The following is a 25,675-nucleotide window of genomic DNA, read 5'->3' as shown; positions in this document are numbered from 1 at the left end:
TTTTTTTTTTTTTTTTTTTTTTTTTTTTTTTTTTTTCATTCATGGTTTTATAAACCAGTACAGTGAAAGAACTGAAAAAGGGATTGGTTATTGGTTTTTTGGTCGGACCGAAATTCGACCGATGGTCAAATCGGTGACGTCATAAATAATATAATTAATAAAATTTTAAATTATATAAATAAAAATATAATAAGTTTATTACTAATATGATAGCAAAATTTAAAAACATAATATTTAGTGATACTTTTCGTGTAAATTTAATCAAATTTCCTTAGAATGGACAATCACATGTTTAATTATAATCATAAAAATAAAAAGTTTATTATATATATATATATATATAATGAATTAATTGATATATAAAAATTAAGTAACTTTTTAAGTTTATTCACTTAATTAACTAAAACTACTTTTTTTTTTTTTTTTTTTCTAATCAACATTATCGGAAAAAGAAAAAAGAAAAGTAGTTGTACAATAAAAAAAGCTAAATTTTCGTGACTTTGACCAATTAGTTGTATAATATATATTATAATGTTTTTGAGGAAAAATAGTCGTACAATGACAGTGTGTTAGGTAAGGCAAAAACTAAAAGTAAAGCCGTAGTATAGGCTTAAAAGAATATAAAAGCATGTGACTCTTTTTGCTTGAAAGACCCCCTAATATATTGTTAAGTTGCTCAAATTATGGACCAAAATTTAATTTTATTAGCATAAAAAAATTCAGGGTGTTCCCAAAATTTTTTTTAAAGGTAGATAAATATAAAATTTTAAATTATTATGTATATATACATATATATATATATATTTTGCAGGTCAGGGTGGTCCTGGGACCACCCTGGCCATAAGGTGGCGCTGCCCCTGGCTCAATAAGGACATTCTTCCCCCAATATTTACAAGGTTTAGGGTGGTTGTGGTTCAAAAACCAATATTTAAAATAAAAAAGTTTGTAACTATTCTTATTGGAGACAAGCATTGGTTATTTGTGGTGGAAATATTTTAGAAGCCCCATTTATACCTGTCGTAATATTTATTGTGATTTTAATATTAAATCTTTTTTGTTGATAGGATTGATTTTAAGATAAGAACTGTGGAGCTTGATGGCAAACGAATTAAATTGCAAATCTGGGATACGGCTGGTCAAGAGCGGTTTCGAACTATCACTACAGGTTTGTGTTTTGGGTTTTTGCTTATTGCCTCTTTGGTTTCAAGGTGGTATATTTTTTGGTAGTTTGTATCATTATTTGCAGATGGTGTTTCCTTTGATAATATAGTCACTTATTCATATTCAAGCCTTGACATCATAAACCTACCCAGCCTTTAATTAGAGAATTAAGAAAAGGACTTCTTAAACCCTGAAATGCAAATGTAGAAGCTCAGGTGGTCATGATGCCATCTGGTTGATATCAGACCTTTTGATGAAGTCCCAACTTGTAGTTGGTTCCTAGACATATGTGCTTACTGGCATATAAAATGGGAGGTCTGATATATACTTGTGAGGATGGTTCATTTTCAATTATATCATTTTTATCTAAATTGCATGTTGCATTTTCTTTAGATTGTAAAGGAGTTTGCTTATATACTTTATGATCTTTTGCAGCTTACTACCGAGGAGCCATGGGTATTTTGCTGGTGTATGATGTTACTGACGAGTCATCTTTCAACAGTAACTTCTCTTCTTGTCTTGTTCTCAATGTTTGGCCTTCACATAGCAATTGCCAATGTTTGATATGTTTATAGTATTCGTAGTTTGGCGTCTTTATCAGCCAATCTTGTTAGATATTTAGTATTTTACTATAATATGTATGTATTGTTGTCACCTTTTGTTGTGGTCAAGTGCAATTTGTTTTTGTATATTTTCATTTATAGTTAGTGATTGTTGTGGTTCCTCCTTTTTTTTTTTCCAAAGCTTTTATGGTATATTTTTTGGTAGTTTGTATCATTATTTGCAGATGGTGTTTCCTTTGATAATATAGTCACTTATTCATATTCAAGCCTTGACATCATAAACCTACCCAGCCTTTAATTAGAGAATTAAGAAAAGGACTTCTTAAACCCTGAAATGCAAATGTAGAAGCTCAGGTGGTCATGATGCCATCTGGTTGATATCAGACCTTTTGATGAAGTCCCAACTTGTAGTTGGTTCCTAGACATATGTGCTTACTGGCATATAAAATGGGAGGTCTGATATATACTTGTGAGGATGGTTCATTTTCAATTATATCATTTTTATCTAAATTGCATGTTGCATTTTCTTTAGATTGTAAAGGGGTTTGCTTATATACTTTATGATCTTTTGCAGCTTACTACCGAGGAGCCATGGGTATTTTGCTGGTGTATGATGTTACTGATGAGTCATCTTTCAACAGTAACTTCTCTTCTTGTCTTGTTCTCAACGTTTGGCCTTCACATAGCAATTGCCAATGTTTGATATGTTTATAGTATTCGTAGTTTGGCGGCTTTATCAGCCAATCTTGTTAGATATTTAGTATTTTACTATAATATGTATGTATTGTTGTCACCTTTTGTTGTGGTCAAGTGCAATTTGTTTTTGTATATTTTCATTTATAGTTAGTGATTGTTGTGGTTCCTCCTTTTTTTTTTTCCAAAGCTTTTAAAATTAATTCTATATCTCTTTCAATTCTTTATGGAGCTATTTTCTCTTTTTGTTCAGACATAAAGAACTGGATTCGCAACATTGAACAACATGCATCTGACAATGTTAATAAGATACTGGTGGGGAACAAGGCTGACATGGATGAAAGCAAAAGGGTAGGTGTTTTGTGATTAATCATCTTGCAGCAAATGCTGTCTTTTCACCCGGTGGGCTGGATCCTAAGTTCATTGATTGAGCACACAACTGCTTTTCTGTTGCATGACTTGCATAACTGATGCAGTCTATTCAATCCTGCTTGCAACCACCTTAAGAGTATGAGAGAAGGATGACTTGTGGATTGATATGTGACCCTCCAGCCTAAAAAGCTTGTGTACTGACTGGGCTTGTATCTGATCCTTTCTTCATTCTCTCTATCTCTGTTTGTATTCATGTGCATGCCTACGTTTTATATTGTTAACTATAAAGGATAATTCTCTTTCTTTTCCTAGGCTGTGCCTACCTCTAAGGGTCAGGCTCTTGCTGATGAGTATGGCATCAAGTTCTTTGAAACTGTAAGTGGAAATATGCTATCAAGATGTAATCTACATTTCAAGTACCAGTAGTTCTGTTCTGCTCATAAACAAAAGAATATGTTCTGCAGAGTGCAAAGACAAATATGAATGTGGAGGAGGTCTTCTTTTCAATAGCAAGGGATATTAAGCAAAGGCTTGCAGAGACTGATTCCAGGGATGAGGTACGCGAGTGTGCGCCTTTTTTGGTTTTCCTATTCCTTTCTGACTTTCTATGTGATCCACTCTTTCTCTTCCTAAAAAGCGGAAAAGCGGCAGAGCTGTGCCATCAAATATGGGAATCCTAGTTTCTTTCTCTTAAAAGCAATAAATTTAATGTACTCCTCATCTTGTCTGGTGCTTTCAGCCAAAATCACACCTTGAGGTTAAAACCGGACCAAACAGACGGTGGTGGTCAAACTGCCACAAAGGTCAAGTTGCTGTTCATGATTAGAAATTGTGGGAATGTTCTGATAGTGGCACTCATTAGGTGTATAAGCAATTCTGATGAGGATGTAATGGCAATATTGTACAACTCCCCCTTTGAATTTTACTTTCTCTTTAGAGTAAAATTCATCAAGAAATTTATAATCAAGTCAAGAGAAAATTATATTTGCTGAACTTGTAATCCATTCCCCCCAGAACTTCACTGAAGTACTTTTATTTCTTGCATAAGTGACCTCTTCAAAGTTGGATTGTTCTTTAGATAGAATATTTGGTTAGCTTTCTTTGCCAGGTTGAATTATTTTGCTTCCTCACATGAATTTTTGAAAAGCCAAACTGGATATAGCAAGTTCTATTTCGGACCCCAAAAAAAAGTTTGAACTTTCTCATTTAACATTAGTCATTTGGTATGCGTCATATTGCATGTGACACTATTAAGAAGCAAAAAAGAACTACAACTTTTCTATCTTTCACTTCCAAAAAAAAAAAAAAAAAAAAAAAAAAAAAGAGAACTACAACTTGGCTTGTCCAACAAGAAGCTTCTGAAATCTAAATCTGGTCTGTACTATGTGCTTTCGAGAGACAAATTACGCGATGGTTTTTCTGTCCAAAGACTTTTAATTATATATTTATTATACGTTTTATCTCTATCTTCTTCTTTTTTGAGAAAAAGACTGCATTAAAATTAAGAAATACTGGCTAAATCAGCTTAGAATACAGAAAAAGACTAGGAGGGGACATCTTCCATCCAAGCTAAAAAACTTGGCACTTGAACAGCAAATTGAGCTAGACTATGAGCTACTTTATTGCCTTTTCTCGTAACATGAGAGTAATGCAATTGAGTAAAAAATTTAGACCTATACCGAACATCATCCAAAAGTAAACTATAAGGATAGAGATAAACACATCCACTCTTCAAAGTTTTATCTCTACGTATATTCAATCAATTGTACAAAATTTATGTTATTGTTTTTACGTTTTATAATTTGTTAGTTCTAGAATGTTCAATTCAGAATATATTGGAGTTTTATTATATTATTAATTATTTATTTGTATATGCGAAGATATATTATTTTCTGAGTTGTTCCAATAATTAGAAACACTATCATTATATGAAAATTTCTGAGTTGTTCCTATAATTAGAAACATTATCATTATATGAAAACATGACATAAGATTCAAGTTATTTTGATGGTTACAACTCATAGACTTTCATCCTAACACGATTATCATCCACCAGCAGTCAATAAATAAATAAAATTAAGACAATACTTGATTAAGAAAATTTCATGAAGCTGATGTAATCAAGTTAGCTTCATTAAACAATACTTGTCACAAATTAAGACAATACTTGTCACAATTAAGACAATTCACTGTGGAGCTTGGTTTTACGCATTTATATTTGAAGGCAACTTTGAATTTGTTATTAAAGCCCTTTCTGTGGGAAACTTTTATCTCTTGAGTATAGGACATCTTGTTAAAGACACTAAGTTTATTGCGAGTTCGTTACGAACTCATTTCTTCTCTCTTGTTAGGAGGCAAGACAATGTTGTAACCCATGCTTTAGCATAAAGAGCTAGACTTTCTTTTCCCTTACTAGTTTGGATGGAGTATGTTCTACAAGATATTTTACATTTTGTTGATGATGATTTCCAGTTTAATAATTAATAGTTTAATACCAATCGTTACTGTTTCTCAAAAAATAAAAAAGAGCCTTAGATTTTATTGGTATTATAAGAAGATCTATGGTTTGAATTTCCCTTCACCACTTATTGTAATAATCTTAAAAAAAAAAAAAAAATTCACCCACTGTAATAATAGAATTATTATAAAAGAAGGTGATAATATTATTTTTGGAATTTATAAAAGTGTATACTGTATACGAAAGATTTTATTCCAATTATATGTATAGAATATTATCATTACATATTGAATTATTATAAAAGAAGGTAATAATATTATTTTTGGAATTTATAAACGTGTATACCGTGTACTAAAAGATTTTATTCCAATTATATATATAGTATAGAATATTATCTATATATATAGAACATAACAACAATTATATTTTTATACAAAAAAAAAATTGAATATTAATCTTGAATAAAATACCATTATGTCAAAATGGAAAAAGAAATGTAACTTGTACTTAAAATATTTTTTAAAAAAATTGACGTGGTAATTAATTTAATTAACTATAATTTTATAACAATATAAATAATTTTTTTAATTATATTCCAATAAAAACAATTTATATTTAATGAATAAAGAGTAGCCCACCAATGAAGAAAAGAAAGGTTCCAAAAATTGAAAAAAAAGACAACAAATAAAAAAGGAATGTAATATTACTAGGTTGGACCGTTGGAGAGAATATATGGGAAAGAAAAGCATAAAAAGAACAGCNTCCACTCTTTCTCTTCCTAAAAAGCGGCAGAGCTGTGCCATCAAATATGGGAATCCTAGTTTCTTTCTTTAAAAGCAATAAATTTTAATGTACTCCTCATCTTGTCTGGTGCTTTCAGCCAAATCACACCTTGAGGTTAAAAAACCGGACCAAACAGACGGTGGTGGTCAAACTGCCACAAAGGTCAAGTTGCTGTTCATGATTAGAAATTGTGGGAATGTTCTGATAGTGGCACTCATTAGGGTGTATAAGCAATTCTGATGAGGATGTAATGGCAATATTGTACAACTCCCCCTTTGAATTTACTTTCTCTTTAGAGTAAAATTCATCAAGAAATTTATAATCAAGTCAAGAGAAAATTATATTTGCTGAACTTGTAATCCATTCCCCCCAGAACTTCACTGAAGTACTTTTATTTCTTGCATAAGTGACCTCTTCAAAGTTGGATTGTTCTTTAGATAGAATATTTGGTTAGCTTTCTTTGCCAGGTTGAATTATTTTGCTTCCTCACATGAATTTTTGAAAAGCCAAACTGGATATAGCAAGTTCTATTTCGGACCCCAAAAAAAAGTTTGAACTTTCTCATTTAACATTAGTCATTTGGTATGCGTCATATTGCATGTGACACTATTAAGAAGCAAAAAAGAACTACAACTTTTCTATCTTTCACTTCCAAAAAAAAAAAAAAAAAAAAAAAAAAAAAGAGACTACAACTTGGCTTGTCCAACAAGAAGCTTCTGAAATCTAAATCTGGTCTGTACTATGTGCTTTCGAGAGACAAATTACGCGATGGTTTTTCTGTCCAAAGACTTTTAATTATATATTTATTATACGTTTTATCTCTATCTTCTTCTTTTTTGAGAAAAAGACTGCATTAAAATTAAGAAATACTGGCTAAATCAGCTTAGAATACAGAAAAAGACTAGGAGGGGACATCTTCCATCCAAGCTAAAAAACTTGGCACTTGAACAGCAAATTGAGCTAGACTATGAGCTACTTTATTGCCTTTTCTCGTAACATGAGAGTAATGCAATTGAGTAAAAAATTTAGACCTATACCGAACATCATCCAAAAGTAAACTATAAGGATAGAGATAAACACATCCACTCTTCAAAGTTTTATCTCTACGTATATTCAATCAATTGTACAAAATTTATGTTATTGTTTTTACGTTTTATAATTTGTTAGTTCTAGAATGTTCAATTCAGAATATATTGGAGTTTTATTATATTATTAATTATTTATTTGTATATGCGAAGATATATTATTTTCTGAGTTGTTCCAATAATTAGAAACACTATCATTATATGAAAATTTCTGAGTTGTTCCTATAATTAGAAACATTATCATTATATGAAAACATGACATAAGATTCAAGTTATTTTGATGGTTACAACTCATAGACTTTCATCCTAACACGATTATCATCCACCAGCAGTCAATAAATAAATAAAATTAAGACAATACTTGATTAAGAAAATTTCATGAAGCTGATGTAATCAAGTTAGCTTCATTAAACAATACTTGTCACAAATTAAGACAATACTTGTCACAATTAAGACAATTCACTGTGGAGCTTGGTTTTACGCATTTATATTTGAAGGCAACTTTGAATTTGTTATTAAAGCCCTTTCTGTGGGAAACTTTTATCTCTTGAGTATAGGACATCTTGTTAAAGACACTAAGTTTATTGCGAGTTCGTTACGAACTCATTTCTTCTCTCTTGTTAGGAGGCAAGACAATGTTGTAACCCATGCTTTAGCATAAAGAGCTAGACTTTCTTTTCCCTTACTAGTTTGGATGGAGTATGTTCTACAAGATATTTTACATTTTGTTGATGATGATTTCCAGTTTAATAATTAATAGTTTAATACCAATCGTTACTGTTTCTCAAAAAATAAAAAAGAGCCTTAGATTTTATTGGTATTATAAGAAGATCTATGGTTTGAATTTCCCTTCACCACTTATTGTAATAATCTTAAAAAAAAAAAAAAAATTCACCCACTGTAATAATAGAATTATTATAAAAGAAGGTGATAATATTATTTTTGGAATTTATAAAAGTGTATACTGTATACGAAAGATTTTATTCCAATTATATGTATAGAATATTATCATTACATATTGAATTATTATAAAAGAAGGTAATAATATTATTTTTGGAATTTATAAACGTGTATACCGTGTACTAAAAGATTTTATTCCAATTATATATATAGTATAGAATATTATCTATATATATAGAACATAACAACAATTATATTTTTATACAAAAAAAAAATTGAATATTAATCTTGAATAAAATACCATTATGTCAAAATGGAAAAAGAAATGTAATTGTACAAAATATTTTTAAAATTGACGTGGTAATTAATTTAATTAACTATAATTTTATAACAATATAAATAATTTTTAATTATATTCCAATAAACAATTTATATTTAATGAATAAAGAGTAGCCCACCAATGAAGAAAAGAAACATCAATCACATTGGCCTCCTCTCACTCTCAGATTTGAGTCTTCAGCGTTCACAGTTGCTAACTTTTTCTCTCTATCTTTCGCATTTTCCGGTACGCATTTTCTTTCTTCCCAAACACTCTCTAACTCTGTCTTTTAGCTTCTCAATTCCGTTGAAACTTTCTGAACTATCTGTTACTGATCTACTGAGAAACTCCTTTCTTTCGGATTTTGCTTTTTACGTGTATGTAATATCGCAGCGCTAAATTTTCTTGTGCTTGAAAATTAAACCGAAAATTTGGAATTTGCTGTATCTAAGAAGCTGGGTGGGACACGGCTGCCTGCGTGTCCGATCAGTTTTTTAAAAAAAAAAAAAAAAAAAAATTCATTTTAGATGTTAGTTGGTGTATCCTACTATTTCCGCCATGTTGTGTACTAATTTTTCAAGGATTGTTGTGTTGATGTGTCCTGTGTTGTATCGTGTTCGTATCTCTGCTTCTTAGTGACGCATGTTTTATATTAATTGGTTATTTTTGAATTAATGTATAATTTATGTTATCTCAATGTCATAATTTTTGGTGGTTTTGATTTCTGGCTATTATCATGTTAAATGAAAAGTTGATTATATATGTATATGACATATTTTGAATGCAAGAGTTGAAATTCAATGGGTGCTTATGATTGTGTCATTTTATTGGAATGTTTTTGAGAGATGTAATTTTGATCTTCATATACTGCGTATATATGAAGTTGATAATATCAGAAACTCTCTATGTCATTTATTTACCTCTTTTTTTTTGGGTTAAATAGGGTTTGTATCTGCCAAAGACATTTAGATGTTCATCATTGAGCTGTGATAGTTTGGACTGATAGAGATGGGTTGGTTTAGAGCTGGGTCTGGTTTAGCAACGCTTGCTATTAGGAGAACACTATCTCAAGGTGGGTCATATGCAACAAGAACACGGATCCTTCCCTCACAGAATCGATATTTTCACACCACTGTATTTAGATCAAAGGCGCAGGCGGCACCTGTTCCTCGTCCTGTGCCCTTATCTAGGCTAACTGACAGCTTCCTAGATGGGACAAGCAGTGTTTACTTAGAGGAGCTTCAAAGGGCTTGGGAAGCTGACCCAAGTAGTGTTGATGAGTCGTGGGACAATTTCTTTAGGAATTTTGTGGGGCATGCTGCCACTTCCCCTGGAATCTCAGGCCAAACAATTCAAGAGAGTATGAGGTTGCTGTTGCTTGTGAGGGCTTACCAGGTTAATGGTCACACGAAAGCCAAGTTGGATCCTTTGGGTTTGGAAGAACGAGAAATCCCAGCAGAATTGGACCCTGCTCTTTATGGGTTCACAGAAGCTGATCTTGATAGAGAATTCTTTTTGGGTGTGTGGACGGAGTCTGGGTTTCTGTCTGAGAACCGACCTGTACAGACCCTTAGATCCATATTGACCCGACTTGAGCAGGCTTACTGTGGGAGCATTGGGTTTGAGTACATGCACATCGCAAATCATGATAAATGCAATTGGTTAAGAGAGAAGATTGAAACCCCCACGCCAATGGAATACAACAGGCAGCGCCGTGAGGTAATGCTTGATAGGCTTATATGGAGTACACAGTTTGAGAACTTCTTGGCTACTAAGTGGACAACAGCAAAGAGGTTTGGGCTTGAAGGTGGGGAGACTCTGATTCCAGGCATGAAGGAGATGTTTGATAGGGCAGCTGATCTTGGCGTTGAGAGCATAGTTATTGGAATGCCTCACAGAGGAAGATTGAATGTATTGGGTAATGTGGTTAGGAAGCCACTGCGTCAGATATTTAGTGAGTTTAGTGGTGGTACAAAGCCTGTGGATGAAATCGGGCTTTATACAGGAACTGGTGATGTTAAGTATCACCTAGGAACTTCTTATGATCGACCAACTAGAGGTGGAAAGAGAATACATTTGTCTTTGGTTGCAAACCCAAGCCACTTGGAAGCTGTGGACCCAGTTGTTGTTGGAAAAACTAGAGCAAAGCAATATTACTCAAATGATGAGGACAGGACCAAGAATATGGGTGTTTTGATTCATGGAGATGGTAGCTTTGCTGGACAAGGTGTAGTATATGAGACTCTACATCTTAGTGCTCTCCCAAACTACACTACTGGTGGCACTATACACATAGTGGTGAACAACCAAGTTGCGTTCACAACTGATCCAAGGGCGGGGAGATCTTCACAGTATTGCACTGATGTTGCCAAAGCCTTGGATGCCCCAATTTTCCATGTAAATGCTGATGATATGGAGGCAGTTGTTCATGTTTGTGAGCTTGCAGCTGAGTGGCGTCAGACTTTCCATTCAGATGTCGTGGTTGATTTAGTGTGTTATCGTCGTTTTGGGCACAATGAGATTGATGAGCCGTCCTTCACACAGCCCAAAATGTACAAGGTTAGCCCTTTCTCTACAGTTTTTCCAAAGTTTTTTGTTCTTCTTTGATTTGAGTTACATTCTTACTGAATTTTTGATATTTTTTTCTCCTCCAAGATGATCCTCATTTGTTCTCACTGCTTATGGTTCACATAGATTACTCACTGCTGCTTTTGAGTTTAGTCAACCAAATTGCTTTGATTTCTAACTTGATTGAGTGCTACAGGTTATCCGGAATCATCCATCAGCTCTTGAGATATACCAAAACAAACTTCTAGAATCCGGGCAGGTGATGAAGGAAGACATTGATAAGATACACAATAAGGTCAATACAATCCTCAATGAAGAATTCTTGGCTAGCAAAGATTATGTTCCGCAAAGAAGGGACTGGCTTTCGTCTCATTGGTCTGGGTTCAAATCACCTGAACAGCTTTCACGTATCCTAAACACTGGGTATGTTTGTGTTTTAATTTTTGTTCAAGTTGACGGAGTGGAAAGAGCTAGAGGGTGGCCTGAAATAACATATTTATAAGTAATGAAGAAGGATATAAAAATTAGAGAGGCATAAAATATGGTTTGAGATATGATAGAATGGAGAAAAGAATACACATGGCTGATTCTAATTAGTTGAGGATTGGTAGTGAACCCCAATATAATTGGGATCAAGGCTTAATTAAGTTGAGTTGAGTTGTCAATTTTCATCTCTACTATGATTCTGACTTCAAATGTATTTATATACGTACTTAGTGATGTATGTATGCGTGTATATGAGATGTATGTATGTGTGTATATGAAAATAATAAAATTGCTTCGCTGATATACAGGGTAAAACCAGAAATTCTGAAGAATGTTGGCAAAGCAATCACACATTTTCCAGATAATTTCAAGCCTCACAGAGCAGTAAAGAAGGTTTATGAGCAACGTGCACAAATGATTGAAACAGGTGAAGGCATAGACTGGGCAGTTGGGGAAGCACTTGCTTTTGCTACCTTGCTAGTAGAAGGTAACCATGTTCGATTGAGTGGTCAGGATGTTGAAAGAGGTACATTTAGTCATCGCCATTCAGTAGTTCATGATCAGGAAACAGGGGAGAAGTATTGCCCTCTGGACCATGTTATCATGAACCAAAATGAGGAGATGTTTACTGTTAGCAACAGGTAATCTGTGGTAACTTTCTTCTTGTGTAATTAACTTAAAACAATATTAGCCTCTGTTTTTAACAAAATTCTTAATTTTGTTTCACAATTGTGTTCACCGCAAGTTCTGCTGTGTATGAGCTTTATGTCTGATACTTTCTTCTGAAGCCATGACAGACCTATTTTATGGCCATTCCAGAATGTGAGTGCCTTATGTCAGAATGCATGTCCATATTTTGATGGTGGTAGGGATGCTGTTGGATTTTTGCATCACAGTGCAGAAGCAATTTGTTTCCCCTTACCGTAATAAAAAATAACCTCAAAATTATATTAGAGTTATGTGTTATTGTCTACTTTAGTGTTGATCAATTTGAAGTGTGAGGTCCCCCCCTCATTTATATATTTTCTGTGTCAACCCTCATGCTTCAATGTATATAGGAATTGCAACTTTAATTTTTGTGGTTTTATAAACCTTAAAAGGTCCTTGTAATAAATATATAATGTTGTGCTGTTTCAGTCAGTACTTATAAAATGTATGCAGTTGTTTGATAAATAATTTGAGGGATGATATTTATTCATTTCATCTACGTTCTACTATCTTGTTTGTAAGAAAGAATGTTATAAATTTAGATTATATTATTCCTTAGATAGGGTCCTTTGAACAATTTAATCATGTGTATTTTTTCATGTGTACTTAAATGTTGATATAGATTAGGACTAAGTTTTCCTCAAATATGATCCAGTCCTTTACATGGTGATTAGACGATCATTCATGTGTATTTTAATCACATAACTTCTTAAGTGATTTAAACCAGTTACATGCCAATTAAAAATACAATCACATAACTTCTTAAGTGATTTAAACCAGTTACATGCCAATTAAAAGTACACTTGGATGGTTAGTTAAATTACCACATAGTGGGTCAAAGGGACTTTCCTTCAAACTGGTTTTGAGGAAAATTCTTTCATATGGATTGTACATGGATATTGTTAATGAGACATTGTATACTTGTTTCCCAAACTTCTGTACTAGACAGCTAACTGTCAGCCCAAACATTAAAGACTGCTGAACTCCTGGATAGCTCTTGATACACAGTAATTTTGCTTAATTGGTGCTTTTAATGTCTCCTACATGAGCAATATATATATTTTTGTGTGCAGTTCTCTTTCGGAGTTTGGTGTTCTTGGATTTGAGTTAGGTTACTCCATGGAAAATCCAAATTCATTGGTAATCTGGGAAGCTCAGTTTGGCGATTTTGCTAACGGGGCCCAAGTTATATATGATCAGTTTTTGAGCAGTGGGGAGTCTAAGTGGCTTCGTCAAACTGGACTTGTTGTGCTGCTTCCTCATGGATATGATGGGCAGGGCCCTGAACATTCTAGTGCACGGTTAGAGCGTTTTCTTCAGGTACTCTGCCCAAAGAGTTCATTGCATTATTTATGTATATTGAGTGCTTTCCTGTTATGTCTCTTTATAAAGAATTTTTCTTCATAATTTTTTTGTCAACATTCTCTAGCATGTTCTTGTGCTTATATATATATTTTTAAATTTTACGGCAGATGAGTGATGACAATCCTTATGTTATTCCTGAGATGGATTCAACTCTTCGAAAGCAAATTCAGGAATGCAATTGGCAGGTTGTGAATGTCACAACTCCTGCTAATTACTTCCATGTCTTGCGGCGTCAAGTGAGTGCAATTAATTGGAATATGAATTACTTTCTATTTTTTTTTTAATAAAAAGTTTCTTATGATTTTCTGTTTCATTACCCAGATACACAGGGAATTCCGTAAGCCTCTAATTGTGATGGCTCCTAAAAACTTGCTTCGTCACAAGGACTGCAAATCAAATTTGTCCGAGTTTGATGATGTCCAAGGCCATGCAGGTTTTGACAAACAGGGCACCAGATTTAAGCGTCTCATAAAGGACCAGAACAACCACTCTGATCTTGAGGAGGGTATTCGACGACTGGTTCTTTGCTCTGGAAAGGTTGTGCTTCTGATTGCTGCATTTCATTTATTTATTGGTTTTTGGATTTGGGAGGGATGGAGGGAGAGGAGAGGAGAGTAGAGCGGAAAATGGCCCAAACTAAAAATTTAGGATATTTTGGCCACCTGCTGCTCTTCTCTCCTCTTCATTCCTTTTCACCCTCCCTCCATCTGATCATAGGTTTTTTGGCCTTTTCCTTTTCTTTTTTTTCCTAATAAATGCAAACAAATATTTAGCTTCTTATAGTTAAACTACTTTAGTGCATGTTTGGTTTTATTCAATTTTCCAATAAATGCAAACAAATATTTAGCTTCTTATAGTCAAACTACTTTAGTGCATGTTTGGAACGAAAGGAGATGGTGGGAGAGTAGTGAAGTAGGCTGGAACTAATAATTAGTACATTTTTGGTCACCTTATACTCTCCTCTCCTCTCCTCCCTCCATGCAAACATATATATATATATATATATTACCTGGGAGTTTATTGATTTCAGATGTTTTGGTTTTTCCATCAGTTCAATTTCCTCTCTTTCTCTGGTTAGGAGCTAACTTAAATGCAAATTTGTTTGTTGCAGGTTTATTATGAGCTTGATGAGGAACGGAAAAAGGCTGATGCTAAGGATGTTGCAATATGTAGGGTGGAACAGCTGTGCCCCTTCCCATATGACCTCATCCAGCGAGAGCTGAAGCGATATCCAAGTATGTAGTTTGAATTTACAACAAGAAAAACAATCAATTAGGTTTTAATAAGGAATATCCCATAAATAGTTTAGGAAAATTGTGCTGTCTCCCCATTTATAAATAGTAAGGAAAATTATATTTTAAACCCCATAGTTTAGGAATGGAGAGTTCATCCTTTTGGAGGTTTCAAATTAAATCCTACACTTGCAAAGACTTTTCAATTCAAACCATACACTAATTTATGGTGACGCTGTTAACAAAAAAAATACTCAAACAAAATGACGCCCTATCATATATTACTTCACTCTATCTAAGCCCCAAGATGTCGTTTTGCTTAATTATTTTCCATTAATGGCATACCTAAGAGGTTTATGGTATGAATGGAATTGTTTTTTGGAAGTGTGTGGTTTGATTTCAAACCATCCCTACATTAATGTGTTTAAATGTATTTAAGTTAAATAGTATTATATAGCTAGGCATAGATGGTCATCCAGGACCCTTGCAAATCTTTTAGACCAGAGAAGCAACCATGGAGTATGAACATACTAGAATATAGGTAAATTTCAATGGGGGCATCACATTCTAGTGGCCGAGTCATTCTGTTGTTTTTCATCAATTGAGTACTATAAATTCTGTTGACATTATGAGGCTTACTAATTCTTCTTGGATTCTGTTAGATGCCGAGATTGTTTGGTGCCAGGAAGAGCCAATGAACATGGGTGCTTTCTATTACATTTCACCCCGCCTCTACACTACTGTGAGAGCACTGGGGAGAGGAACTATAGATGATATCAAATACGTTGGCCGTGCTCCATCTGCTGCCTCAGCCACCGGTTTCTATTCAGTACACGTTAAGGAACAGACTGAGCTTGTGCAGAAAGCCTTGCAGCGTGAACCAATAAACTTTTGAAGTTCTTTCCAAAAATTACTTCTCAATAAGAAAAATGGCATTTAAAGGTCCATATATATTAGTCTCTCCCAAGATTGGACCATTCATTTTACTCAATGCTGGCGTTTCAGTTTTCCCCTCAGCCAAGGAACGACGGTTTTTTTTTTTTCACACAAGTTGAAACTGCATCTATGGGTATACGCTACATAAAGAAAATTGTTTAAAGTCGCAATAATGTTAACTTCGAAATTGTATTATCTTTTGATAAATTACCAGTTATCCTAAAATCTTAAGGGGGTGTTTGTTACTGTTGTTTAAATAACAGTTTTCAGTGTTTAAACAACATTACACGTATTTTTATATACTTTTTTACTTATACGTATTTTCACAAAACAATAACAATGTTACTAGAAATCTTTTACTAAACAGGCCCTAAGTTTTCAGAAAAGAGGTCCAAACTATGGTCGTCTACTATAATACCATAATAAGTTATCAATTGCTCTAAAAACTTAAGTTGTTATATAAGAAAATTTAAATTTAATTGCTTAGCTATTACTTTATTACTAAAGATTTTGGATTGAATGATGCACACACACACACACATATTATATATGAGAGATGCTATGTTTACAACAATTTTACAACATTTTTACAACAAATCACAGATGGTTAGTTGTTATTGGTTTAGATTAGAAACTAAAAGATTACTTTTTTGCCCCAACAATAACAACCAGTAATAATCTGCCATTTAGAATTTGTTGTAAAAATGTTGTAGACATCATTTTTCTATTATATATATATACGACGGTGATAATTACTAAATTATATCATATATATAATGTCACAAAAATTACAAATCTAAAAAATTTAAAAGACAAATGGATATATATGGTGATTTTCTCACGTATGTGTGAGTCATACTTGTGGATCTACGTTTATATAAGACGTACTCGTCACATGAGATTCTAACCTACAAGAATTTCAAATCACCTGGCTTAACTATCTTAATTGCGTCTTGCTTTCAATGCCACATGGATTGGTCCTTGCAAAAACAAGTAAATATATGGTTGCAAATAAAACCAAGGGGAGAGAGAATTAGTTCTCAGATAAGGATCATATTAAATTTAGTGCTTCTTCTTTTGAAAAAATGATTAAACTTAGTGCGGCATGATATATGGATTGATAAGAAAACTTGTAGTAAAAGCACAGAACAGAAAAAGATTCCAAAGTCCAAACAGTTTGCTTTTTCCTCTTAACAAGAAGCAAGAGACATGGTTTCTAACTTTCTATTACTAGATTTATTACTAATATGAGATCTTAAGGCTTGATCCTAGTATGGTTATGACTTATGAGAGGAATATACTTGTTTGTGTTGGTAAATAAGCCTTGCTTATAATGATTAGCTTTGGAGAGTGTTAGATCTGTTGAGATTGAAGATATTTGTTTTGAAATATACATATAATATAGACTCCTAATTTGAAATATACGCATGATATTGTTGTGTTAAGGATCACAAAAAAAAAAAAAAAAAAAAAAAAAAAAAAAAAAAAAAAAAAGAAGAAGAAGGAAGATGCTTGATAGGTTGTGTATGAAAGGTGTTGGCAAATGCTTTGGGCAAGCTCAAAAGGGCATCTATTTGGGCAGCCTAATAAGCTTAAAACATCCTATCCCTAAAGTTTTAGTATAGCAAGGGATAGACATAAAAAAAGTCGCACAAACATAGCCAACCACCTTGAAGAAACCATAGCCATTTAATTAGGGATGGAAAAGGTTTTCTGTCTTACTTGACTTGTCCTATCTCTCTTTGCCCTACGAGTTTCCATGCCATGAAAAGGTGTCGTGGCGAAGATGAGGTTTGTTCGCTCCGTCTCATGTATATATTTGCTTTATGTACTATATATTTACATTGTTTATATATATGATTTAATATTTTTTTATCCACATTTAATTTACAATTTTTTTTTGTATATATTCTATTATTATTCCCAAAACACTTGTGTTATATCCCTTTTAGTAGTCTTACGACTATATGTCCTTTTTTTTCTTTCATCTTTATCTCACTAATGTTGAAACCATCTCATTAGGGATAACAAAATACATCTACCTTGCCTTGACTTCAATCTTATACACTTTTGCTCTAAGGGGTTTCCCTTGGTTGAAAAAGGGGATAGATCATACAGCACCCTTGACTTGACCCCATCTCGCCTTGTTGTCGTCCCTATATTCACTGTTTCTATCATCTTGAGGCTCTCTTTTGCCCTAGTGTTCCATATGCATGTATGTTGATTATGGGATGTTGATTATGTGAGATGAATTGCATTTTCATTCAACAAANGTTGCAGTCACCACTCCGATAGATCCAGCACTGACGACACAAAATTATGGCATATGCGACTTGGCCATATTGGTGAACGTGGTATGTTAGAGCTGCATAAGAGAAATTTATTGAAAGGGGTGAAGACATGCAAGCTAGACTTCTGCAAGTATTGTGTGTATGGGAAGCAGCATAGAGTCAGTTTCAAGACAGGCTCTCATACAAGTAAGGGTGTTCTTGACTACATTCATTCAGATGTTTGGGGTCCAGTATCAGTTTCTTCTCATAGCAGTGCTCAGTATTTTGTCAGTTTCATTGATGACTACTCTAGAAAGGTATGGATTTATTTTATGAAGCATAAGTCTGATGTGTTGGCATATTTAAAAGGTGGAAAGCACAGGTTGAGAATCAGACTGGCAGGAAAATAAAATACCTTAGAACAGATAATGGACTAGAGTATAGAGATAAAGAATTCGTAAAATTTTGTGAATTAGAAGCATTACTCGTCACTTCACAGTTAAAGGAACTCCACAGCAAAATGGGGTTGCAGAGAGAATGAACAGAACCTTAGCAGAAAGAGCCAGATGCATGAGATTAAATGCAGGGTTGCCTAAGGTGTTCTGGGCAGAGACAGTTAACACAGCAAGCTTCATTATTAATAGATCTCCATCATCAGCCATAGATTTCAAGATTCCAGAAGAGGTTTGGTCAGGTAGACCAGTTGATTATTCGAGTCTAAAAATCTTTGGTTGTCCAGCTTATGTACATGTGCAGAGTGGAGAGCGTTCTAAATTAGATTCGAAGTCAAGAAAATGCATATTTCTTGGTTTTGAAAAAGGTGTTAAAGGCTACAGGCTTTGGATCCAATCTCAAAGAAAACGGTGACTAGCAGAGATGTCATATTTGATGAAGCCTTTATGTTGAAACAGAATGAAGCAGAGACATGTGATGATAGTCCACAGGAGAAATTAACTGTTAAGGTGGAGTTTGACGAGAATAGTTCATCCAGTGATAAGGTGATGCTGAGATTGATCCACAGCAGCGACAAGAAGAGTCTTATTCAATTGCTAAAGGTAGAGAGAAGCGGGTTCACAAAGCACCACAGAGATATGGCTTTGAAGATATGGTTAGCTTTGCTCTCATAACTAGCAGTGGAGATCCATTGTCTTACAAGGATGTAGAAGAGATGGGGTCACTACAGAAGAATAAGATTTGGGAATTATCTAGTATGTTGATAAAGCCAATTCCAACAGACAAGTTCAAGAGCTACTTGGACTTGGTTGATGTTTGCAGCTTGTAAGCCCTTAAGGGCTAAGGTGGAGGCGATGGAGGAGTTTGCTCGTGTAGCTTGATCAATTCAAGCCAAGGTGGAGATTTGTTGACGTTGGGCCCAACGTGTGGCTTGAATTGCCAAGCCCATGTCAACACAATACCTAATACTTGTTATATTAGGAGTCCTAGTGTTGCCGACTTTGATATATATATATATATATATATTAGGTTTGAGATGAAGAAGCAGCCGTGGAATTAGAGAATTCCAATTAACCTAGTGAGCAGCCGCATGAGAGAAAAATAGAGAAAAGAGAGGCAGCCAGCTTCTATTCTTATTGTTTCTGTGAGAGAGTGCTAGGGTGTAATTGGAATTTGGGTTTCTTGAGAGTGTTATTGTGCACTATTGTATCTCCCTATTTTTTATAGTGAAATTTCTCCGTCGTCTCCGTGGAGGTAGGCAGTTTGCCGAACCACGTAAATTCTTGTGTTCTTTGTGTGTGCTTGTTATTTAATTTCCGCTTATTTACTATTATTGATTGGAGTCTTGGGGTGCTATCTGCACAACAACCAGAAACCTCTAAAATTACCAAAATAGGGCTTTGGGGTATCTTAGTCATTTTTTAGGTTTAGGGGGTATTTTGGTTATTTTTTTTATGTTTAGGGAGTATTTTGGTCATTTTTTTAGTTTTATGGGGGATTTCGGTAATTTTTTAGGTTTAGGGTGTATTTTTATTGACTTATAGGTTTAAGGGGCTTTTTTGTCATTTTATAGGTTTCAAGGTATTTTGGTCAATTTTTAGGTTTCGAGGATATTTTGGTCGTATTTAGGTTTCAGGGGTATTTTGCTCATTTTGTAGGTTTCAAGGGGTATTTCGGTTAATTTTTAGGTTTTGAAGGTATATCGATCTTTTTAAGGTTTAGGGGCTATTTTAGTCATTTTTAGGTTTCTAGGTTATTTTAGTCAATTTTTAGGCTTCATGGTTATTTTGGTCAATTTTTAGGCTTTGTGCTTATTTTGGCCATTTTAAAGATTTCGGAGGTATTTTGGTCATTTTTAGTTTTCAGGGTTATTTTGGTCAATTTTTAGGCTTCGAGGTTATTTTGGCCATTTTTTAGGTTTCAGAGGTATTTTAATAATTTTTTAAGGTTTTGGGGGGTATTTTGGACTTTTTTTTGGGTTTAGGGGGTATTTTGGTCTTTTTTTTTTGTTTCAGGGGTATTTTGGTCATTTTTTATGTTTCGGGGGTATTTTGGTCATTTTATGGGTTTTGGGGGTATTTTGGTAATTTTTAGGTTTTAGGGGTATTTTAATCTTTTTTGGGTTCCAGGAGTATTTTGGTCATTTTGTAGGTTTGAGATTATTTTGGTAATTTTTAGATTTCAAGAGTTTTTTGGTTATTTTTTGGGTTTTAGGGGTATTTTGTTTTTGTTTTTGTTTTGTTTTGTTTTTTGTTTTTTTTAATGTTTAGGGGGTATTTTGGTAATTTTTAGGTTTCGGGAGTAGTTTGGTAATTTTTTGGTTTTGGGGGTATTTTCGTCATTTTATTGGTTTTGTGGGTATTTTGGTAATTTTTAGGTTTTAGGGGTATTTTGGTCATTTTGTAGGTTCTAGGGGGTATTTTGGTCATTTTTTGGGTTTTGGAGGTATTTTGGTCATTTTTTGGTTTTGGGGGGTATTTTGGTAATTTTAAGGTTTGGGGATATCTTGGTAATTTTTAGGTTTTTGAGGTATTTTGGTCATCTACTTGGGTTTTGAGGTATTTTGGTCATTTTGTAAGTTTCGTGGTTATTTTGGTAATTTTGAGGTTTTGGGGTATTTTGGTCATTTTTGAATATTTTAGTGTACTTTGGTCATTTACACTTTAGAGGCATTTTGGTAATTTTGATAATTGGGTAATTGGACTGGGTTGGGGTTTACCCATAATAATTGGGTTGGGTTGGGTTTGGGTTAAAAGCAATTATTTAAATAGGTTTTAATGGGTAAATGAGTTTTATATTCCCAACCCAATTATGCCCACCCTAAACCCACCCAAACCCACCCATTTGACCCCCTAATATTAATACACCATTACTCTAATAAAAATAGTGATACATGCATTTAAGGGGGGGAAAAAAAGATCTATTATTAGGATTTCAGTAAAACTTCATTAAGATATAGAAAATAGAGTTATTCGTTGGGTGGAGGCCTAATGGACTAAGTCCAGCATCCTGTTAGAGATGGAAGCTAGGTTGTGTCGAGTCTCAATCAGCTTGTTAGTACTGGACTGCCACACTTTAAGGGAATAAAGTTGCACCATTACTATTAGCTATAACTTTTGGTGTAATGAGTAAGCGCTTGATGATCCTAATATTATTATTTTATTAAACTCTCAAACCATGGAATGAAAAGAATATTCTTTAAAAATTCTTTTCCTTACATTCCGTTCGTCCTATTCCGTTTTCAATATAAGTTAGTATAAAGAAAGAAGGACGTGTTAAGATTGATTTGTATCCATGAGAAAATGAATAAGAAAAAAAAAAAAGAAAAAAGAAAAAAAAAAAAACAGTATTTAAAGTGAACTTTCATTCTTCATTTTTCTCGTGACCTTTTTGCATTAGAGAGAAAGAAAGAGAGACTTCATTTTGCTCGTAATCTATTTGCATTAGAGAGAAAAAAAAGATAAATTTAGCTTAACGTGTCTATGGAGTCCATAACTCAATTGTATAATAAGCTGAAGCCATTTTTGGCAGCATTTCTATTGCAATTAGGCTATGCAGGGATGGCCATAGTTAGTAAGTTTGCTCTAAACAAGGGAATGAGCCAACGTGTGTTCGTAGTCTACCGACATGCCATTGCCACCGTTGTCATTGCTCCTTTTGCCATTGCCTTGGATAGGTCTCCATTTCCTCTCTTCTTATTGTTTACATTTGTTTCAACTCTTTTCTTCAGCATTACATGTTGAACGAGATGAAAAAGCTAATCACATTAATTTATTACTCTTAACAGGAATATTAGACCAAAGTTGACCTTCTCTGTCTTTGTAAAGATTGCATTGATCGGCTTAATTGAGTAAGAATCTGGACCATCAAGCAAATAACCTTCAAACAAACACTTTACTATTATTTTTCTCACTTATGCTTTCATTTTCTGCTACTCAGGCCTGTAATGGACCAGAACTTGTACTACACTGGGATGAAAATGACTACAGCAACTTTCGCAACTGCCATTTGCAATGTTCTTCCTGCCTTTTCATTTGCAATGGCTTGGATTTTAGGGTAACTCTTTTTAGCCCTCATTCACGTTCTTGCATTGTACGCATACATACATATATAAGGTACAAAAATTTTGGGTTGCTTCAAATTTATGAATGCTTTTGTAGTCTTGAGAAAGTATATCTTAGGAGACTGCGTGGCATGGCAAAGGTATTGGGGACTATAGTCACGGTTGGGGGAGCTATGTTTATGACTCTGGTTAATGGACCTATGTTGAATTTGCCATGGACTCATGGAAATGGCCATCAAGAATCTACTAGTGCAGCAAATAATCAAGATGTCATCAAGGGTGCTCTCATGATGCTAGCAGGTTGTGTCTGCTGGTCTGCTTTCATTATTCTTCAAGTAAGAGTCTAACCGGCATTAATTTAATTTTCAATTTCAGTTTAAAATTATCACACGCACAGACAAGTGGATCAGGTTAGTGGTCATCGAAAAAAATTAATTTAAAACCCCAAAAGCTTATGCATTGGATTAATTGAATAAATAATTTAGGAGGTGTTTGGTTGTGTTGTTTAAACAATAATTTTCGTTGTTTAAACAATATAACAAGTATTTTCATAATACTTAAACAACGTTACTAGAACAACATTACCAAACGGTCCTTATATTTCAAACAATTCTTCCAACATAGTAATTTAACAATAGTTATAACATAACCAAATCTAAAGCAATAATATTGAAAGTAGTGAACAAACAACACACAAACTTTTCAAAGCAAAAATCACCTTGGGGAATCCAACCCCGCAGAAAATCCACTAAAAGAAACAAACGTCTCACTCGCCTTTCCACTGTAGTGGTTCCGGAACCTTTAAAAATCTTCTACGCAAACTCTGCAACTTGGAACTTCGACAACCAGCAAAAAGGACTCACTACTGAAGAGAAAACTCTGGTTTCAAAAAACTATTTAAGCTCAACGTGAATAAATCACACAATGGGTTTTCCATTTAAGAACAAGTGCTAAAAGGGCTTTTTGGTTTTTTTTTTTTTTTTTTTTTCTTGGGCTCAAGGAGAAAGATTTTCAGATTTATGTGGCTGTTCTCTCTCCTTCAAATATCGTCCTTAAGAGATTTCATATAGGTAGGTTAAGGACTTAAGGTTAGGCAGAAAATAGATTTCTAATAGAACTTGAAAACATGTTTTTACAATCTTACTCAGGAGAGGGTCAAGACTCAAGTGAGTGTTGTGTGAAATTTCTGCCTACTTTAATGTTTCACTTGAGCAATCTTGCTTTCGTTGACTGAAATTCTTCAACAAGCTCTTGACGCATTTCTAACCAAATTCATTGTCAAAATCTAAAACGTACATAACAATAATCAACATCATTAATTATTGTTGCCGCTAAAATTATTATGATTTTTTTTTTCTATTATAATAGAGTTTACCCCCAAACTGGATCTAATGAACATTTCTTTAACCCACTACATGGTGAATAAAAAGACAATCCACGTGGACTTTTAGTTAGATGACTTATTTAATGAGTCATGGTATAATATATGTGGATGATTTTATAAATTGTCACATAAGGAGTAAAACTATGTCCATTATTATTATTATTATTATTTTATAATCATCAAAATTATTATGATTATCAGAGTACGATAAATGAATCCCATTTTTAAAAGACAATTCACATGCACTTTTGGTCATATGAAATATTTAATGAGTTATGTAATTTAATACATTTAAATGGTTTTATAAATCGCCACATAATTTTGAAAGAAATCCTTGTCCATTTGTTTTATAATCACCAAAACTATTATGATTATTAGAGTATGATACATAAATCCCATTTTAAACATTACAATCAACTTCTTCTTGCACAAGACATTCCAATATATATTTTTTTAAATAATAATAATTTGATAGTTACAAAAATGGGGAAAAGTGGATTTGAGCCATGGATGTTTATGTTGAAAATACTATAAACTGCAAATTAAGCGACAAGTTAACATTTCAAAACGTTTTTGTTAGCTTTAATTAGTGATGAAATATAATTGGTGATTTGTAGGCGATTACACTGAAATCATACCCAGCAGAACTTTCCCTAACAGTTTTGATATGTTTGATGGGCACACTGGAAAGTTCCATACTAGCCGTTGCAATGGAATGGGGTAACCCCACGGCCTGGTCAATACACTTAGATTCGAAGCTCTTAGCTGCTGTATACGCTGTGAGAAAATCTAACTTTAGTTACATTTTCTTTTGATGTCTTTTCTCTTTGCATTGCTTCTTACAATTTTGTGAGGCCAGCTATGTCTAAGACTTGTATTAATACTCACAATTGAAATTTTCTGCAGGGTGTAGTATGTTCAGGGTTTACCATTTACATTCAAGGCCTAATAATGAAGCAAAGGGGACCTGTTTTTGTGTCTGCTTTTAATCCCCTAAGCACAATTCTAGTCGCAATTTTAGGCTCCTTCATTCTGTCCGAGATTATGTACTTAGGAAGGTATGTATATCCTACTAGGCCTACTAAATCCAGTGACACAACATTTTTTTACAACTGTTAACATGACTTGCTGACATTGTGCTTGAAATGCCCATTCAAAATATTTTGTGTCATTTGGGACATTCATTAGATAACACACTATTTAATTGTTGTAAATGATTTTGATTCATTTTCGTAAAGGGAAATTTTCGAAAAAATATTTGGAATGATAAATACTATATTTGTCTTACTCAGATAATTGAACTATTTTCAGGGTTATTGGAGCAATTATCATATTTGTTGGCTTATATTTGGTTTTATGGGGCAAAAGTAAGGATCAACTAGGATCGAAGTCAGACAATGAAAAAATACTACCAACAGCTCAAAATGTGGCTACTATGGATGAGAGGATAATGACTTCAAATCAAGAATTTAGGACCATCAACGTGACAAGTATTAAATCTACAAATGGGACCGCTTGAAAAGAGCGGATATTGTACATTTATGCTAATATATAGTTGGAATTGCTTTCTTCCATGTGGAAAAAGTTTCACTCTATAAAGATATTTCATTTAGTACTTTTGTTTTTACACCAGTTTTAGACGTGGTTTCAATTTAAAGGAAGTGCACCAAGTGCAACTAAAAAAATATTCGTAAATTTTTTTATAAAAAATTAATTCTTTTTCAATAATTTGTCTAAAAAAACATAAATAGTGTATATATATAAAATGTAGGTTATAATGTTTCTCAAAAAAAAAAAAAAAAAAATGTAGGTTACAATATGTGTTGAAAAAAATTAAAAGAAATAGAGAGAATTTTTAAATTTTATTTTTGAGAGG

The 25,675-nt window shown here is 33.5% G+C and overlaps 3 protein-coding genes across 3 annotated transcripts in view; all 3 read left to right on the top strand.

Annotated features, from left to right (window-relative positions):
- Window positions 1–3,782, top strand: part of LOC111991376 (ras-related protein RAB1BV) — a 7,833-nt gene extending 4,051 nt beyond the window's left edge. The window contains exons 3-8 of the mRNA XM_065759612.1: window positions 1,065–1,165; window positions 1,597–1,662; window positions 2,671–2,768; window positions 3,102–3,164; window positions 3,254–3,346; window positions 3,529–3,782. Of these exons, the coding sequence (XP_065615684.1) occupies window positions 1,065–1,165; window positions 1,597–1,662; window positions 2,671–2,768; window positions 3,102–3,164; window positions 3,254–3,346; window positions 3,529–3,615 (508 nt within the window). The 3' untranslated portion in view covers window positions 3,616–3,782. The remainder of the gene's footprint in view (window positions 1–1,064; window positions 1,166–1,596; window positions 1,663–2,670; window positions 2,769–3,101; window positions 3,165–3,253; window positions 3,347–3,528) is intronic.
- Window positions 3,783–8,475: 4,693 nt separating this feature from the next.
- On the top strand, window positions 8,476–15,889 carry LOC111990971 (uncharacterized). The gene is made up of 9 exons (XM_065759611.1): window positions 8,476–8,580; window positions 9,278–10,893; window positions 11,099–11,325; window positions 11,697–12,029; window positions 13,170–13,416; window positions 13,569–13,697; window positions 13,783–13,998; window positions 14,573–14,696; window positions 15,356–15,889. Exons 2-9 carry the CDS (start codon window positions 9,343–9,345, stop codon window positions 15,586–15,588), a joined length of 3,060 nt encoding a protein of 1,019 aa, XP_065615683.1. The 5' UTR covers window positions 8,476–8,580; window positions 9,278–9,342; the 3' UTR covers window positions 15,589–15,889.
- Window positions 15,890–21,834: 5,945 nt separating this feature from the next.
- LOC111988852 (WAT1-related protein At2g39510) lies at window positions 21,835–25,394 on the top strand. The gene is made up of 7 exons (XM_024020663.2): window positions 21,835–22,028; window positions 22,140–22,202; window positions 22,292–22,408; window positions 22,513–22,750; window positions 24,417–24,578; window positions 24,706–24,857; window positions 25,111–25,394. Exons 1-7 carry the CDS (start codon window positions 21,835–21,837, stop codon window positions 25,316–25,318), a joined length of 1,134 nt encoding a protein of 377 aa, XP_023876431.2. The 3' UTR covers window positions 25,319–25,394.
- Window positions 25,395–25,675: the final 281 nt, after the last annotated feature.

This window comes from Quercus suber, unplaced genomic scaffold, assembly GCF_002906115.3.
Source record: "Quercus suber isolate HL8 unplaced genomic scaffold, Cork oak 2.0 scaffold_334, whole genome shotgun sequence".
In the NCBI taxonomy this organism is placed as follows: domain Eukaryota; kingdom Viridiplantae; phylum Streptophyta; class Magnoliopsida; order Fagales; family Fagaceae; genus Quercus; species Quercus suber.
The sequence above is the reverse complement of the archived record's forward strand: the minus strand, read 5'-3'. Positions and strand labels throughout refer to the sequence as shown.